Raw genomic sequence first — 16,134 nt, forward strand, 5'->3', positions numbered from 1 at the left:
AAACACCAGAGATGGTATCACAGCAGAGCTAAAACCACCCACCACAAAGTCCAGGGGTGACACATAGGACAGCGGGGACACACAGTACTATAGAGGACAAGGTCAGAGGACAGTCCAACACTAATGGTGATGAGAGAAAATAAGGATGGCGAATTAGGGGTGATGGAGGATGGCGTGTCAGGGAGGAGAAGGGGTGATGCAGGAGGGAGGAGAGGAAGGTTTATGATCGCCTAGGGGACCATCAGGCCTCCATTCTGGGAAGCCTCTCTGGCACTTAGTGGTAGCACTATGGGCTCACCCTCTGGGAAAGGTAGTGCACAGGAGAACGAGGGGTTAACCGCAGGACAGCAAAATGGCCCCCCCATTACTGCTCATCACAGGTTGAGTACACAGAGGAGAAGAGGTGGTGCGGTGGCTCTCCTGGCAGCTCACAACATCGATGTGTGCAATGAATGTTCTGACACCGAAGACAACCCTGGCATAATAACGTGTGGTTTATCGATGTGTAAACGACAGCCCAGTATGTCTCACTCTCTCATCAGGCCAGTGTGTTTCTGCCTAATGGAAGGCTTTTTCACTGCTTGGTTATATAAACCTGTCTGTTACTGTAGTGAAGCGTGCCCTTGAGCGAGAGAGAGTGGAGAGAGAAAGTGGAGGGAGGAAATGAGAGGGACAATCGCAGAGAGCAGGCGAGAGAAAAAGAATGACAGAAGGATGACAGAAGGATGAGGATGACAGAAGGATGACAGAAGGATGAGTGGAAAAGGAGCAAGAGAGAGAAAGAGAGAGAGCAAGAGCGAGAGATAAAGGGAAGTGGAGCGAGATAAATATACAGTGTAGGGATAACGATAAACATGAGAGAACCCTGAAAGTGAGTGAGTGATTGAGGTTGAGTTCTGTGTTTACTCTCACCTGTTCTCTCAGGGCTATCTGGGGAACAGCTCTGGCATTAACCCGACAACTTTTACAGTGAATTACTAGCAAAATAATAGACCTGACATTGTCAATGACATTCTCTGCTCCTTTTTACAAATACCACAAACTATTGAAACCAATACAATTATCACAGGTCCTATGAGACTTAGCCAAGTGAGGAGAAAGAATGATGTGATTTAGTCAGTCCTAAGACTTTCCGCTTAACTCTGCCGCAATAAATCTTCAACTAATTCCTCTGTTTTACAGTGATTTGTCACCAGGACCACGGCTGGCTACCTGCATATCTTGAAGTGGAGGACTGAGTAGCATTCAGATGTAGGATCTTAATTTGATCACTCTTTTGCCTAGCAGGAAATGCAAACTGGTAGTGTATTTGAAGTTTAAAAAGGCTTCTAAAGTTGTTGATTTCCCTAATGAGGAATGTATCAACCCCTACAAAAAATTGTCCACATAATAATTCACATTTCCTGTTGCTGCAGGATTATTTTCCTGCTGCAGCAAACTGGCTCAAATAAAGATCCTACATCTGTGGCTGCCTGTTCTAACAAGTTGATGAAGAGGAGCTTTCCCCAGATGTGTCCACTGATCTCCTCATACTGGAGCCTAGCCAGACACCATGACCATTCATAACAACTAATAATTTCCCCTTAATGGGAAAGTATTTTATAGCACCGTCTTATGCCCAGTTCTCTTCATGCCTGCATATTAATATTGATGAGGCATTGTCTAACCTTGTTATAGTTTACATAACACTGTTGAGAATTGTTATGGCTATTTCTCTCCTCCACCCTCCCAAAGGAATCAGTTAGTGAAAGCCAATCAAACTAAATAGCAAATGACCCTGCACAGAGTAACAAGAGGAGAGTATAACTTGGCCTTATAGTGAGAGAGTCCATTGATAAAGTCTCCAACTAACAACCAAACTTACTTCATTTGACTTCACTTGACCTGAGCTGTTCTCTAAATATCAAACCAACTTGCACAGCAGACCTCGAAAAACAAAAATACTGAGGAGTCCCAGATTGAGTTCTAGCTGTTTACGGAGTCAATATTTACAGTGATTCCATGAGCACCCCTTCCTCTGAATGTTTAATCACCTTCGCCATATGCTCAGGCTGGGTTTACTTTGGAGAGAGAGAGCTGCTGCTGTGCAATGCTACTCTCAAATATCTCTGTCTCTACACTGTGGAAGAGAGTCACCCTATCACTCTCGTCACCGCCCGGCCTAATCATTCAGTGACAGTCAGATCCATCGCTGTGTAAACAGTAGCTGCAGGCCATTCGTGTGCTTGTCACATCAGTGCGTTGTGCTGACTTTGGGTCAGCAGGGCATGGAGGTACTGATCAACGCGTCACTGCGTCATCCCGCCTGCCTGTCTGTCTGTCTGTCTGTCTGTCTGTCTGTCTGTCTGGCTGTCTGTCACAGGGCCAGACCACAGGGGAATGAGGTCTGTCTGTCTGTCTGTCTGTCTGTCTGTCTGTCTGTCTGTCTGTCTGTCTGTCAGTCACAGGGCCAGACGACAGGGGAATGAGGTCTTTCTGTCTGTCAGTCACAAGGCCAGACCCAAGGGGAATGAGGGGATTCTGGTATCTTTTACACTTCCCCTACTTTACTGCAACAGAACAGTCAGCCCTCCACACCACTGGCCCTGACACTCCCACTCCTGCTGCTCCAGCCCAGAGCAGGACTCAGGCCCAGGCCACGGATTATCTCTCTCTGTCGTGAGATAGCGGTGCCGTGCCGGTCATCGATTCCACTTCCCGAAATAACGGCGAGGCGGAGCGGTCTCGAGTGGCGGTCGGGGGACAATGTGAGCTGAGCGGTATCTGACGGATATAGACCCTGACACTCCATCTGTTTTCTGTCTGGCTGAGTAGAGGCAGAGGCAGAGACCCACAAGCTGACAGAAGACACATTTACAGATGTTATTCTGCCAACTTATTTCCACATGGTTCCCTCCCACTTCTTGCAAATGGAAAATGACACATCTCCACTATGATCTGAAGAGGGAATTGATCTATTTCTTCCGATTGTTGCTGATACCTCACATTTTCAGGCTACCATAGACTTGACGAATGAAAGTGACACTAGACTACAGTGAAACTACTCAACTGATATGGTTTCAGTACAGCATGTACACCACAAGAGCTATCAATACCCATAATCACAACTTTGCAGTTGGCACGGATCTCATTTCTCCTCTCTCATTCTCTCTGAGTGTGAGAGGCCTGTATGCTGGAGGAACTAGAAGAGTCCTGGTTAGCCTGTGGAGTGTTAATGGTATCGTCTGTTCCCGTTCAGCCCTAACTGACTACACTGAGAGGAGAGAGTTTAGAGGCCTGATTCATTACTAGAGAGGGGATACCGACACACTCCTCACTATCTGTTTCCCCAAATCTCTGCAGCCACCGGGCCACTGGAATTGATCCTGAGTCCTACCTGTGCTCTGGAGGAGTGGAGGAAAATGTCAGATTCAGGTGAGATTAGAGGAAAGAAATCTATTGTGCTCTCACCGAGACTCTCCAATAATCATTTAAACCTCCCTCCTTCCATCCCTCCAGCCCTGCGCCAAGGAACTGAGGCCTCTCGGATGGATCTGAGTAAGGCTCCTCTGGCACTAACTGCAATTTAATGAAGATGAACTGACACACGGGGTGAGAGTCAGCCAGTGTACCTTTAATTAGTCATCTTATTATGTAGACTCAACAAAGGTCACTGCCATATTACTGTCTTATGTCTGTCCAGCGGCCAGTCAAGGGAACGTCTAGGGACAGGCTTGTACCTACACATGCACCCACGCACCCCTGCGCACATACACGCACACCTATGGGTTCACATGTGATAGATGAAAACAGACTCACCTGTACGCTGGTTAGTGTGGTGTATTGGTAGGCTTTGATAACCAGGTAGTTAGCCTCGATGTCTATCAATCCCAAAATCATGTACTTCCACCATCGCCTCTTCAGTATTGCCAGTAAATTCTCCTCACCTGTGAAGAGGACAAGAGAGACATGTTCTAAAAACGTCTGTTCCCACAGGGAATATAACTGTGCTCATGAGATATTGTGGGTGGATATAATTGACATTGTCTAGGGATAAGTGCGTAAGCTCCTTATAAGCCTTAACATGCTGAAACTACTGTATATAAGATTTCCCTTTCAGCTTCAGTGTGTGGCTAACATTTCAAATTAATTAGAAGACGGAAACAAAGACAGAAACAATTACCATGACAAAACAAACAGATAAACAAAACCACACATGAGAGAAGTCAGCCTTTCCCCGAGGATCATGGGAGGAAAGAGCATTCCTGCAATCTCAAGAGATCAATGCAGTCACCGGCTAGCTAGTTATTTATTTTCAATTCATCTCAGTTACTATACAGCTAGCAAAGTGCAGTAATCTCTTAACACAACAAGCCCAACATGAGAGTGTTCTAAAATGGCCGCCTTTCTTTATGACCATAATTGGCGAAAGAAAGCTCTCTGGGATCAGAGTGTGGGTAGAGAGAGAAATAGAGTAAGGCAGGAGTGGAGGAATAATTGGAGACAACAAAGAAGTGCGTGCAGACTTTCAGCCCAACAATATTTCCAGGGGAGCGAGTGGGAGGCGTTCAAAAGCAAATTATTTTCAGCCTCAAAAACATCAAACTGTCAGACACAGGTTGGTGGGGTTAATACTATGGCAGCTATAGTGTTGTACACTGACACCTGTACTGGTACTTTATTGAAATCTAAGCTAACTCTGTAACAGATGCACTGAAGGAAATTGTTTAATTACCCTGCATTTACATATTGACAGTCTTTCTATGCACACAAAAATATGCCACCAGTTGTATAGCTGCATAGAGTGAACTCAAGTGTAAAACGAACAGAAACCTTTGTAGGGAAATCGTTCAAAATGACTTCCATTCCTTGACTGGAGGGAGTTGAGTATTAAGTATTTTATTAGGATGCCCATTAGCTGTTGCTGAAGCAGCAGCTACTCTTCCTAGGGTCCACAGGAGTGCAGTGTATTGATGGGGAACCGTTTTCTTTCCCAAACTCTGATGGTTCTGTGCTCTACTAACTAACAACCATATTCACTGATTTCCACTGGGACGTGTTCTAGCTTTTAAAAAGACAGGGTATGGGTCACACAGCACAGCAAACATTACCGAGCCTGCCAGCCAGCCAGCCACTGTTCACAGAGAAAGGTAAATATTTCCTAAAGATAGAGGTGTATTTACTGAGCTTTATGTCCCTGTCTAAGCGTCCATCTCCAAGAGCAGGTTATCTCTTCATTTAAACAGGGATGTCATTGTATGCTCTGTCTATATCAATCTCCTTATACCTAGACAGTATGAAGTCAGTGAGGAATAGTCTGATCTGTTACCATTCCTCTCTACGACAAATCTATAAATATAGACACTCTACATATATTCTATAGCATTACTGCTACTGTACCTCGCCTATCTACAGTAAGGATCCACGTTCACATGTTGAGCTCAGAATCACTCAAGCAGCAGCGTCATGAAAGAGCTTGTCCTCCCCGCAGCCGGCCGAAAACATAATCAACAGGAGGAGAAATACATTAAAAAAGCAATCAAACACCTCTTATTAGAGCCAAGTGTCTCTGAGCACGCTATTATCACAGCCTGCCTGGCACTCACACACTTTATGTGCTCGATGGGTCAGTATTCCACTGCCATTTCAGACACCGAAAAGCAATTTAACTGTACCTGAGGAAATCAGAAAACATCTCCAGACCTGGTTAGAAGTGCAGAGGAGACGTGATGAGTATGGGATCAGGATGTGTAGCAGGCAGCAGCTTTTAATAAGGCCAGAATAAGAGAACATTAACCTGTCTGGGTAGTGACAGTGAAAATGAAGCTAGCTAGCTAGCACAGGTCCCCTGGAGCTTCTCTGGGTACACACACACACTGATTGGCCATGTAAAAACAATTAAACGATGCTACTGGGATAGATCCTGCAGGGCTCTGCATTTCAATTACTCTGCCAATTAAAGCACTACTAGTCCTAGAACCTGATCAAGAATAACAAGACCATTGGATGGTAATGTTTCCTTAGCAACCTCATAGTCCAAACAATTCTAAACACCGAGGTCTTTATACTGAAATCATTGCACATTTCGAAAACTGCACAATGAAATATGAAATGTTCCTAAAATAAATGCACCTAAAAATGATCCAAAACATTCACTTACTCTACAACCAAAATGTCATTTTTAGAATCCTTGACATCTCTCCTTTTCATTGCTGGTTACAGTCCCCAATTATCTCTTTTGGCCTGCTGGACCTGTACATGTTAATGCGTGTGTCATTATAGTGACATTTACTAGATGACCAGGGGCCTGGAGCAGAGCAGAGGTGTCACTACGGAGCTTGTTAAGAGAACTGATAAGGGCCAACAAACTAATCACACTAGGCTGCAGCACAGACAACCACCATTCAACATAGGGTTGTCTCCTCTGGCAAAGGATACATTCCTGTCACATACAACAGATCCCAGACCTGCTCAATACATTACATGCATATGAGCAGCATATGAAAACGATTTTGCATACAGTACAATGCTGATTTTGCATACACTTGGCCAGCGGTTTCTGGAACAGAAAGCCCAGCAGCACATGGTAGAAGACAGAACCGTGCCAGGGAACAGCAACAGCAGTAGACAAAGGAGACAGACGCTGTGTCCATTCCAGCCCACCTCATCAAGCTCTGTGGCCAACGGGGGTGTCAAGGGACTCAGTGTGCAGGCTAATGACGGAGCCTAGGTGCTTCATCAGTGCTCCTCTACCAGACAGGCCCATCTCTCTCCCTCAGGCACTAATTGGGATGCTTCTAAATCTGCTCCAATTTGAACTCAGGACTTTTTTCTCTTCCCCCTGCGCCTCTACCAAGGGTACTTAGAGGGAACTTCTAGTACCTAGCTAAACTGTTAAAGAAAAAGGTTAATCATTGTTGAAAATCAATGTTAAACTCACGCCTTGCTTACTCGTCAACTTCAACATCAGCCAAGGTTAGAGAGGCGTCTTTCTGCTTTGTGTTATAGTGTGAGTCATCGTCGCGAAGAAGGTTGCCCCGGTGAACCGGTGACTATCTCAAACAGAGGAGGGAGACTGAAACGACGGCGTGGGAGGCCCAAACACTGGAAGTCCCTTTTAATCAACGCACCGCTATTCGCCGAGGTGTGCAAATACGCTCTATCATTGTTTACACACAAGGGAGGGAGAGAGCCCATCACTAAGTCACACAGATCATTGGAGACCAATCACCTGACCTTCTGTTTGAATTGTGTCTGATGTGATGCTTGTTGTCTCTAGTCTAGTCTAACAGACAGAGATCAGAAGCTCAGTGGAGGATGGAGGGGCAAGAGGCTGTGAGAGGGAGGGAGATGGGGGTGAAGGCTCTCTCTCATACACACACCAGGGTTGGTCTCAATGCAGAATTTTGGAATTCACTCCCATTCAACTCATGAGTTGAAATTCTAATTAAATTGGCCACACCCCACAGGATGTAGTTTGAATCAGTGTAAATCAAAGAAATTCCACTCAGTCATAGAACATGAGAATTTCCTTAAATCGGAAAGGTCACACTTCCAGATACTAAAGAATATATCACTTTTCTCTGGAAACAATGTTCATATACTCTTTTAACCTTAGTGCTTAGAATAGCCAATTATATTTCCACCAAGGCCAAAGGGTTAACTTGAAGGTAAAACTAATGCATTCTGGGAAATGTGGGAAATGTATTTCCCCCCTATATTTAACAAAAGGTTTAACAAAAGGTTTATTAATGAAATATAAGAATTTTCCCTGAAATATTGTTTCAACAATATTTTCTATGCATGTATATAATGACATGTTTGATGTTTTATATACAAGATGTACGCTGAACAAAAATATAAACGCAACATGTAAAGTGTTGGTCCCATGATTCATGAGCTGAAATAAAAGATCCATGAAATGTTCCATTCACACAAAAAGCTTATTTCTCAATTTTTTTGTGCATACATTTGTTTACATCGCTGTAAGTGAGCAATCCTGCTTTGCCAAGATAATCCATCCACCTGACAGGTGTGGCATATCAAGAAGCTGATTAAACAGCATGATCATTACACAGATGCGCCTTGTGCGGGGGTCAATAAAAGGCCACTCTAAAAAGTGCAGTTTTGTCACACAACACAATGCCACAGATGTCTCAAGTTTTGAGGGAGCGTGCAATTGGTATGTTGACTGCAGGAATGTCCAAAAGAGCTGTTGCCAGAGAATTTGATGTTCATTTCTCTACCATAAGCCACCTCTAACGTTGTTTTAGATAATTTGGCAGTATGTCCAACCAGCCTCACAACCACAGACCACGTGTAACCACACCAGCCCAGAACCTCCACAACCAGCTTTTTCACCTGCGGGACCATCTGAGACCAGCCAACCGGACAGCTGATGAAACTGTGTGTTTGCACAACCAAATAATTTCTGCACAAACTGTCAGAAATCGTCTCAGGGAAGCTCATCTGCGTGCTCGTCATCCTCACCAGGGTCTTGACCTGACTGCAGTTCGGCGTCATAACCGACTTCAGGGGGCAAATTCTCATCTTTGATGGCCACTGGCACGCTGGAGAAGTGTGCTCTTCATGGTTGAATCTTGGTTTCAACTGTACCGGGCAAGCTAACATATAATGACAAGATTATGACACCCCACCTGTCGAGTGGTGGCACACACACTGTGGGACTCCGAGACCATACAGAGGAGTACTCAGAAAGATGGAGAGAGACTGAGAGAGGTACAAAACACACATCCCTCTAGAAGTCACTAGAGCCGTTGTATTCGACATAATCATTTTTCATGAACATGCTCTACGTATGCTGATGTTTTATACCACCTACTACCAGACAATACCATCACACCGTTCATTCAATACCAATCCATCCAGACTCAATGGAATCACTGATTGTGGATATCTCACAATGGAACAGTGGCGATTTTAGCATGTAAATCTTGGTGGGGCATGCCAGCAAAGCCATTACACAACACAACACTAAACAATACATGAATTGCACTATAACGGTGACAAACTGTTAGGGCCTACATAAAGCTGTCCCAACAGCAGAGCTTTCTTTTCTTTTCACTCTATCAATCCTTACCACTGCTACACCTGGCTATCAGCGGAGGCTCGTCTGGCAGTGAAACAGTTCATTCAGCCTCATTTACTGCTTTAAAAAAAAAACATAGCTGATATGGGTGACTTGCTTAAACAAATGTGGTTTCTACTGACAATTGAGATGTACAAACTATGGCATAAGGGAATGATGAGCGGATAAGAGGCTAAGATTAAGACATTAATGAGCGAGCTAAGACGGACCTAGGCAATATAAATATTTGTTCAGCACTTTTGAAATGTACAGCAGCAGAATTTAGAATCTGTAAAGGCAGTCATTGTTGTTCTCCCCCTTAGACGAGGAGGAGCATGGATAGGACCAAGATGCGGATTGAGGGAAATAAGCCATCTTTTAATGACAACAGCAAACAAGACACTACAAAACAACAAATGTGACTAACCTTCAACCGTCCTGTGTGGACACAGGAACAAACACCCACAAAACACAAGTGAAACCCTGGCTGCCTAAGTATGACTCTCAATTAGAGACAAACGATACACACCTGTCTCTAATTGAGAATCACACCAGGCCGAACACAAAACCCAACCTAGAAATACAAAACATAGACTGCCCACCCAAAACACACGCCCTGACCATAAACACATACCAAAACAACATAAAACAGGTCAGGACTGTTACAGAACCCCCCCCTCAAGGTGCGAACGCCGGGCGCACCAGCACAAAGTCCAGGGGAGGGTCTGGGTGGGCAGTTGACCACGGTGGTGGCTCAGGCTCTGGACGCTGTCCCCACACCACCATAGTCACTCCCCGCTTCTGTCTTCCCCTCCCAATGACCACCCTAAAACTAACATCCCCTAAATGAGCGGCCAGCACCGGGACAAGGGGCAGCACCGGGACAAGGGGCAGCACCGGGACAAGGGGCAGCACGGGGACAAGGGGCAGGTCCTGGCTGAGGGACTCCGGCAGGTCCTGGCTGAGGGACTCCGGCAGGTCCTGGCTGAGGGACTCCGGCAGGTCCTGGCTGAGGGACTCCGGCAGGTCCTGGCTGAGGGACTCCGGCAGGTCCTGGCTGAGGGACTCCGGCAGGTCCTGGCTGAGGGACTCCGGCAGGTCCTGGCTGAGGGACTCCGGCAGGTCCTGGCTGAGGGACTCCGGCAGGTCCTGGCTGAGGGACTCCGGCAGGTCCTGGCTGAGGGACTCCGGCAGGTCCTGGCTGAGGGACTCCGGCAGGTCCTGGCTGAGGGACTCAGGCAGGTCCTGGTTTAGGGACTCCGGCAGGTCCTGGCTGGACGGCTCTGGCAGGTCCTGGCTGGACGGCTCTGGCAGGTCCTGGCTGGACGGCTCTGGCAGGTCCTGGCTGGACGGCTCTGGCAGGTCCTGGCTGGACGGCTCTGGCAGGTCCTGGCTGGATGGCTCTGGCAGGTCATGGCAGGACGGCTCTGGCTGGTCATGGCAGGACGGCTCTGGCTGGTCATAGCAGGACGGCTCTGGCTGGTCATGGCAGGACGGCTCTGGCTGGTCATGGCAGGACGGCTCTGGCTGGTCATGGCAGGACGGCTCTGGCTGACTGAGACGCACTATAGGCCTGGTGCGTGGTACCGGAACTGGAGGTACCGGGCTGAGGGCACGCACCTCAGGGCGAGTGCGGGGAACAGGAACTGGGCACACTGGACTCTCGTGGCGCACTCTAGGCCTGGTGCGTGGTACCGGAACTGGAGGTACCGGGCTGGAGACACGCACCATAGGGAGAGTGCGTGGAAGAGGAACAGGGCTCTGGAGATGCACTGGAAGCCTGGTGCGTGGTGTAGGCACTGGTGGTACTGAGCTGGGGTGGGAAGGTGGCGCCGGATATACCGGACCGTGAAGGAGGACACGTGCTCTTGAGCACCGAGCCTCCCCAACCTTACCAGGTTGAATGGTCCCCGTAACCCTGCCAGTGCGGCGAGGTGGAATAGCCCGCACTGGGCTATGCAGGCGAACCAGGGACACCACCTGTAAGGCTAGTACCATGTACGCCGGCCCGAGGAGACGTACTGGAGACCAGATACGTTGGGCCGGCTTCATGGCACTCGGCTCGATGCCCAACCTAGCCCTCCCAGTGCGGCAAGGTGGAATAGCCCGCACTGGGCTAAGCACGCGTACTGGGGACACCGTGCGCTTTACCGCATAACACGGTGTCTGACCAGTACGACGCCCTCTTACTCCACGGCAAGCCCGGGGAGTTGGCTCAGGTATCCAACCCGGCTTCGCCACACTCCCCTTTAGCCCCCCCCCCCCAAGAAATTTTTGGGTGAGCCTCTCGGGCTTCCAGCCGCTCTGCCTTGCTTTTGCCTCATAAAACCTCCTCTCCGCTTTTGCTGCCTCCAGCTCCGCTTTGGGGTGGCGACACTCCTCTGGCTCTGCCCAGGGTCCTTCTCCGTCCAGAATCTCCTCCCAAGTCCATTCCTCTTTTCCCCATTGCTGTAGTTCCTTTTCTCTCTCCTCAATCCGCTTGGTCATGTTATGGTGGGTGTTTCTGTAAAGGCAGTCATTGTTGTTCTCCCCCTTAGACGAGGAGGAGCATGGATAGGACCAAGATGCGGTTTGAGGGAAATAAGCCATCTTTTAATGACAACAGCAAACAAGACACTACAAAACTACAAAACAACAAATGTGACTAACCTTCAACCGTCCTGTGTGGACACAGGAACAAACACCCACAAAACACAAGTGAAACCCTGGCTGCCTAAGTATGACTCTCAATTAGAGACAAACGATACACACCTGTCTCTAATTGAGAATCACACCAGGCCGAACACAAAACCCAACCTAGAAATACAAAACATAGACTGCCCACCCAAAACACACGCCCTGACCATAAACACATACCAAAACAACATAAAACAGGTCAGGACCGTTACAGAATCGTTCTTACACTATTCTCCCTGTACACCAAGTGAGAACCGTAGGACAAATAAAGGGGCTGTAGGAGAAAGAAAGGGGGCATATAATCAGACAATGAAAGCTTTTACAATATTTGATGATTACATTTCTCTAAAACAGGCTAAAGGCTACATGTGCACCACCAAGTCAGAACAGTAAGTGAAATTAGGAGGGGGAAAGGGACCAAATTATTAGGGTGAGGCACATGGGCTACTAACATCTTACTACACAACATACACTTAGTATTACTTTCTTAGCTACAGTATACATAGTTCCCTGGCATATTACATCATTTATGCAGCAGCATACAATACATTTTTGGACTCACCTTTGTGCTGTGCTTACTTGAACAAGAAGGTGGCGCAGCAGTCCTTCTTGTGGGCAAATTTTTTCATCAAACTTTGTCATCAAAGTCTGGCATCCTCTGGATTTATGGCGCTTTCAAGACATCGGGGAACTCGGAAAACAAGGTCAAATCATGACGTCAATGATCTTCAGGTCGGAGCTCAAGAAAGAGGCCTCAGTTCCCGACTTAGAATTCTGAGTTGGATGACCGTTCAAAATGTATTTTCCCAGTCGGAGCAAATTATTTTCAGAGTTCACAGTTGTCTTGAACTCACTGAGATTTTCCAGTTCCGAGTTTCCAGTGGCTTTGCGCAGCAGAAGTCATGCTGGATTGACAGCATGGCCAATGTTTTCAACCATTTCTGGCACATGGTGTTGCGTGTGAATGTTTTTCTTTTTAATCTTGGAAAAGAGACCTTAAAACCCAGACTTGGATCACACACCCTCTCCACCGAATAGCCGGGGAAGCAAAATAGTGATTGCTTTGCAACGCTTCTGGTTAGCCACTGATTCCTTCCAAACCACTCATTGTTGAATTTGCGATTTCAAACTTGTTGTGTAATGTTTATGTCCAATAGCCGATGAGCACCGATACGTTTTGTTTATAATTTCTCTTCATATGACGGAATGAATAGGATTTACCAGTAGATTGTCAACGTGATTCATAATGATGACTGCTTGTCTAGCTCGCTAGCTAAGATTTTGAAAGTATGATGTTGACATGATCAGTCCAATCAAAGCTAAAGTAGATATAACGTGATTTGACATCATTTTATCTGGGGCCAATGACCTTGAGCCTTCTTGGAAGGGCACTACTAATGTAAATCTATGCCAGCTTCCAAGGGGGCTTGAACTTTCTAGTCCCCATGAGTGACAGAACACTGAGCCAGTCACGGCACAACTAGAGAAGATTACCAACCCCTATGCTCTGTATTTTCCACTGACTGCCCCTCCACCACAGAAAGCACTGAGCCAGGCTGAAACACCTGCATTTTGGAGCTGCCTTACTGAAGAATGCAAAAAAGAAACCATGTTTGTATGCAGCTTTAATAACTCAATAAACATTGTTTTACATTGCTTGCAAACGGATATGTGACATGTATTATTGCCAAAATAATATGCAAAACAGGCAACAACAACCAAAAGAAAAACATTGTTTATTTTTTTGCTAAAGAGCTGGGGCTCAAAACACATGATTAAAGGCTTGATTAAGAATGAGGTTAAAGACTTGATTAAGAATTAGGCCTATATAGAAAGGTCCATCCATATTCCATTGCAGTGGCGACCCGTCATTCAGAGCCCCACCTGCCCTGAATGATGGGTCGCCACTGCAATGGAATATGGATGGACCTTTCTACATTGGCCTCATTCTTAATCAAGTCTTTTTAAACTCTATCATAAAACTCCTAAAACACTCTTAATATGGCCAAGTGTGCGGTTAGATAAGCAAGCATAGGCTACTTAGTACCTCCTCTCTCCTCCTTCTACCCCCAACCCTGATATAGACATAATGTCACGTCCGTTGTTGGAATGAGACCAAGGTGCAGCGTGGTAAGCGTACATCTTTCTTTATTTGATGAACACCAAAAAAATATATACAGTATATCACGAAAGTGAGTACACCCCTCACATTTTTGTAAATATTTGAGTATATCTTTTCATGTGACAACACTGAAGAAATGACACTTTGCTACAATGTAAAGTAGTGAGTGTACAGCTTGTATAACAGTGTAAATTTGCTGTCCCCTCAAAATAACTCAACACACAGCCATTAATGTCTAAACCGCTGGCAACAAAAGTGAGTACACCCCTAAGTGAAAATGTCCAAGTGTCAATATTTTGTGTGGCCACCATCATTTTCCAGCACTGCCTTAACCCTCTTGGGCATGGAGTTCACCAGAGCTTCACAGGTTGCCACTGGAGTCGTCTTCCACTCCTCCATGACGACATCACGGAGCTGGTGGATGTTAGAGACCTTGCACTCCTCCACCTTCCGTTTGAGGATGCCCCACAGATGCTCAATAGGGTTTAGGTCTGGAGACATGCTTGGCCAGTCCATCACCTTTACCCTCAGCTTCTTTAGCAAGGCAGTGGTCGTCTTGGAGGTGTGTTTGGGGTCGTTATCATGTTGGAATACTGCCCTGCAGCCCAGTCTCCGAAGGGAGGGGATCATGCTCTGCTTCAGTATGTCACAGTACATGTTGGCATTCATGGTTCCCTCAATGAACTGTAGCTCCCCAGTGCCGGCAGCACTCATGCAGCCCCCGACCATGACACTCCCACCACCATGCTTGACTGTAGGCAAGACACACTTGTCTTTGTACTCCTCACATGGTTGCCGCCACACACGCTTGACACCATCTGAACCAAATAAGTTTATCTTGGTCTCATCAGACCACAGGACATGGTTCCAGTAATCCATGTCCTTAGTCTGCTTGTCTTCAGCAAACTGTTTGCGGGCTTTCTTGTGCATCATCTTTAGAAGAGGCTTCCTTCTGGGACGACAGCCATGCAGACCAATTTGATGCAGTGTACGGCGTATGGTCTGAGCACTGACAGGCTGACCCCCCACCCCTTCAACCTCTGCAGCAATGCTGGCAGCACTCATACGTCTATTTCCCAAAGACAACCTCTGAATATGACGCTGAGCACGTGCACTCAACTTCTTTGGTCGACCATGGCGAGGCCTGTTCTGAGTTGAACCTGTCCAGTTAAACCGCTGTATGGTCTTGGCCACCGTGCTGCAGCTCAGTTTCAGGGTCTTGGCAATCTTCTTATAGCCCAGGCCATCTTTATGTAGAGCAACAATTCTTTTTTTCAGATCCTCAGAGAGTTCTTTGCCATGAGGTGCCATGTTGAACTTCCAGTGACCAGTCAGTATGAGGGAGTGTGAGAGCGATGACATCAAATTGAACACACCTCCTCCCCATTCACACCTGAGACTTTGTAACACTAACAAGTCTCATGCCACCGGGGAGGGAAAATGGCTAATTGGGCCCAATTTGGACATTTTCACTTAGGGGTGTACTCACTTTTGTTGCCAGCGGTTTAGACATTAATGGCTGTGTGTTGAGTTATTTTGAGGGGACAGCAAATTTACAGTGTTATACAAGCTGTACACTCACTACTTTACATTGTAGCAAAGTGTCATTTCTTCAGTGTTGTCACATGAAAAGATATACTCAAATATTTACAAAAATGTGAGGGGTGTACTCACTTTTGTGATATACTGTATATATATAAACGAACGGAATGTTCTGCAGGCTACACAGTAACTATACAAAATCAAGATCCCACAATCTAAGGTGGGAAAAAGGGCTGCCTAAGTATGATCCCCAATCAGAGACAACGATACACAGCTGCCTCTGATTGGGAACCATACTAGGCCAACAAAGAAATAGAAACCTAGATTTGCACACCCAAGTCACACCCTGACCTAACCAAATAGAGAATAAAAAGGCTCTCTAAGGTCAGGGCGTGACACATAAGTTATTACATTATTGATTATGTGCTTATGGGAACAGAAGCACAATCAGCCGTATACTGTATATTCTGCTGAGATTGTCCCTGCAGCAAGACCCCGTTGCTTATTGAGTCTCCTCTGCTGTCAATAGGCTGGGAAGGGCAGTGCCTCCCTCCTAAAGAGCAATATAAGAGCGAGCTCACAGAGGCAATCACCTGCTGGGAGGATGCAGGCATTGACCTGACCAAGTACCTGCAGGCTCCTGAAGGAAGATACCACGGGAGGTAAAGAACAATACTGACTCAAGATAACTCCACCAAACTCTCCCCAAAATAAACAGAGTCAGAGA

At 46.5% G+C, this 16,134-nt stretch overlaps 1 protein-coding gene across 1 annotated transcript in view; it reads right to left on the minus strand.

The window, feature by feature from the left end:
• Window positions 1-16,134, minus strand: part of LOC129825075 (solute carrier family 35 member F1-like) — a 121,066-nt gene that overhangs the window by 37,166 nt on the left and 67,766 nt on the right. Inside the window, exon 3 of the mRNA XM_055884835.1 lies at window positions 3,799-3,926. Within this exon, the coding sequence (XP_055740810.1) occupies window positions 3,799-3,926 (128 nt within the window). The remainder of the gene's footprint in view (window positions 1-3,798; window positions 3,927-16,134) is intronic.

This window comes from Salvelinus fontinalis, chromosome 27 (assembly GCF_029448725.1).
Source record: "Salvelinus fontinalis isolate EN_2023a chromosome 27, ASM2944872v1, whole genome shotgun sequence".
Lineage (NCBI taxonomy): Eukaryota > Metazoa > Chordata > Actinopteri > Salmoniformes > Salmonidae > Salvelinus > Salvelinus fontinalis.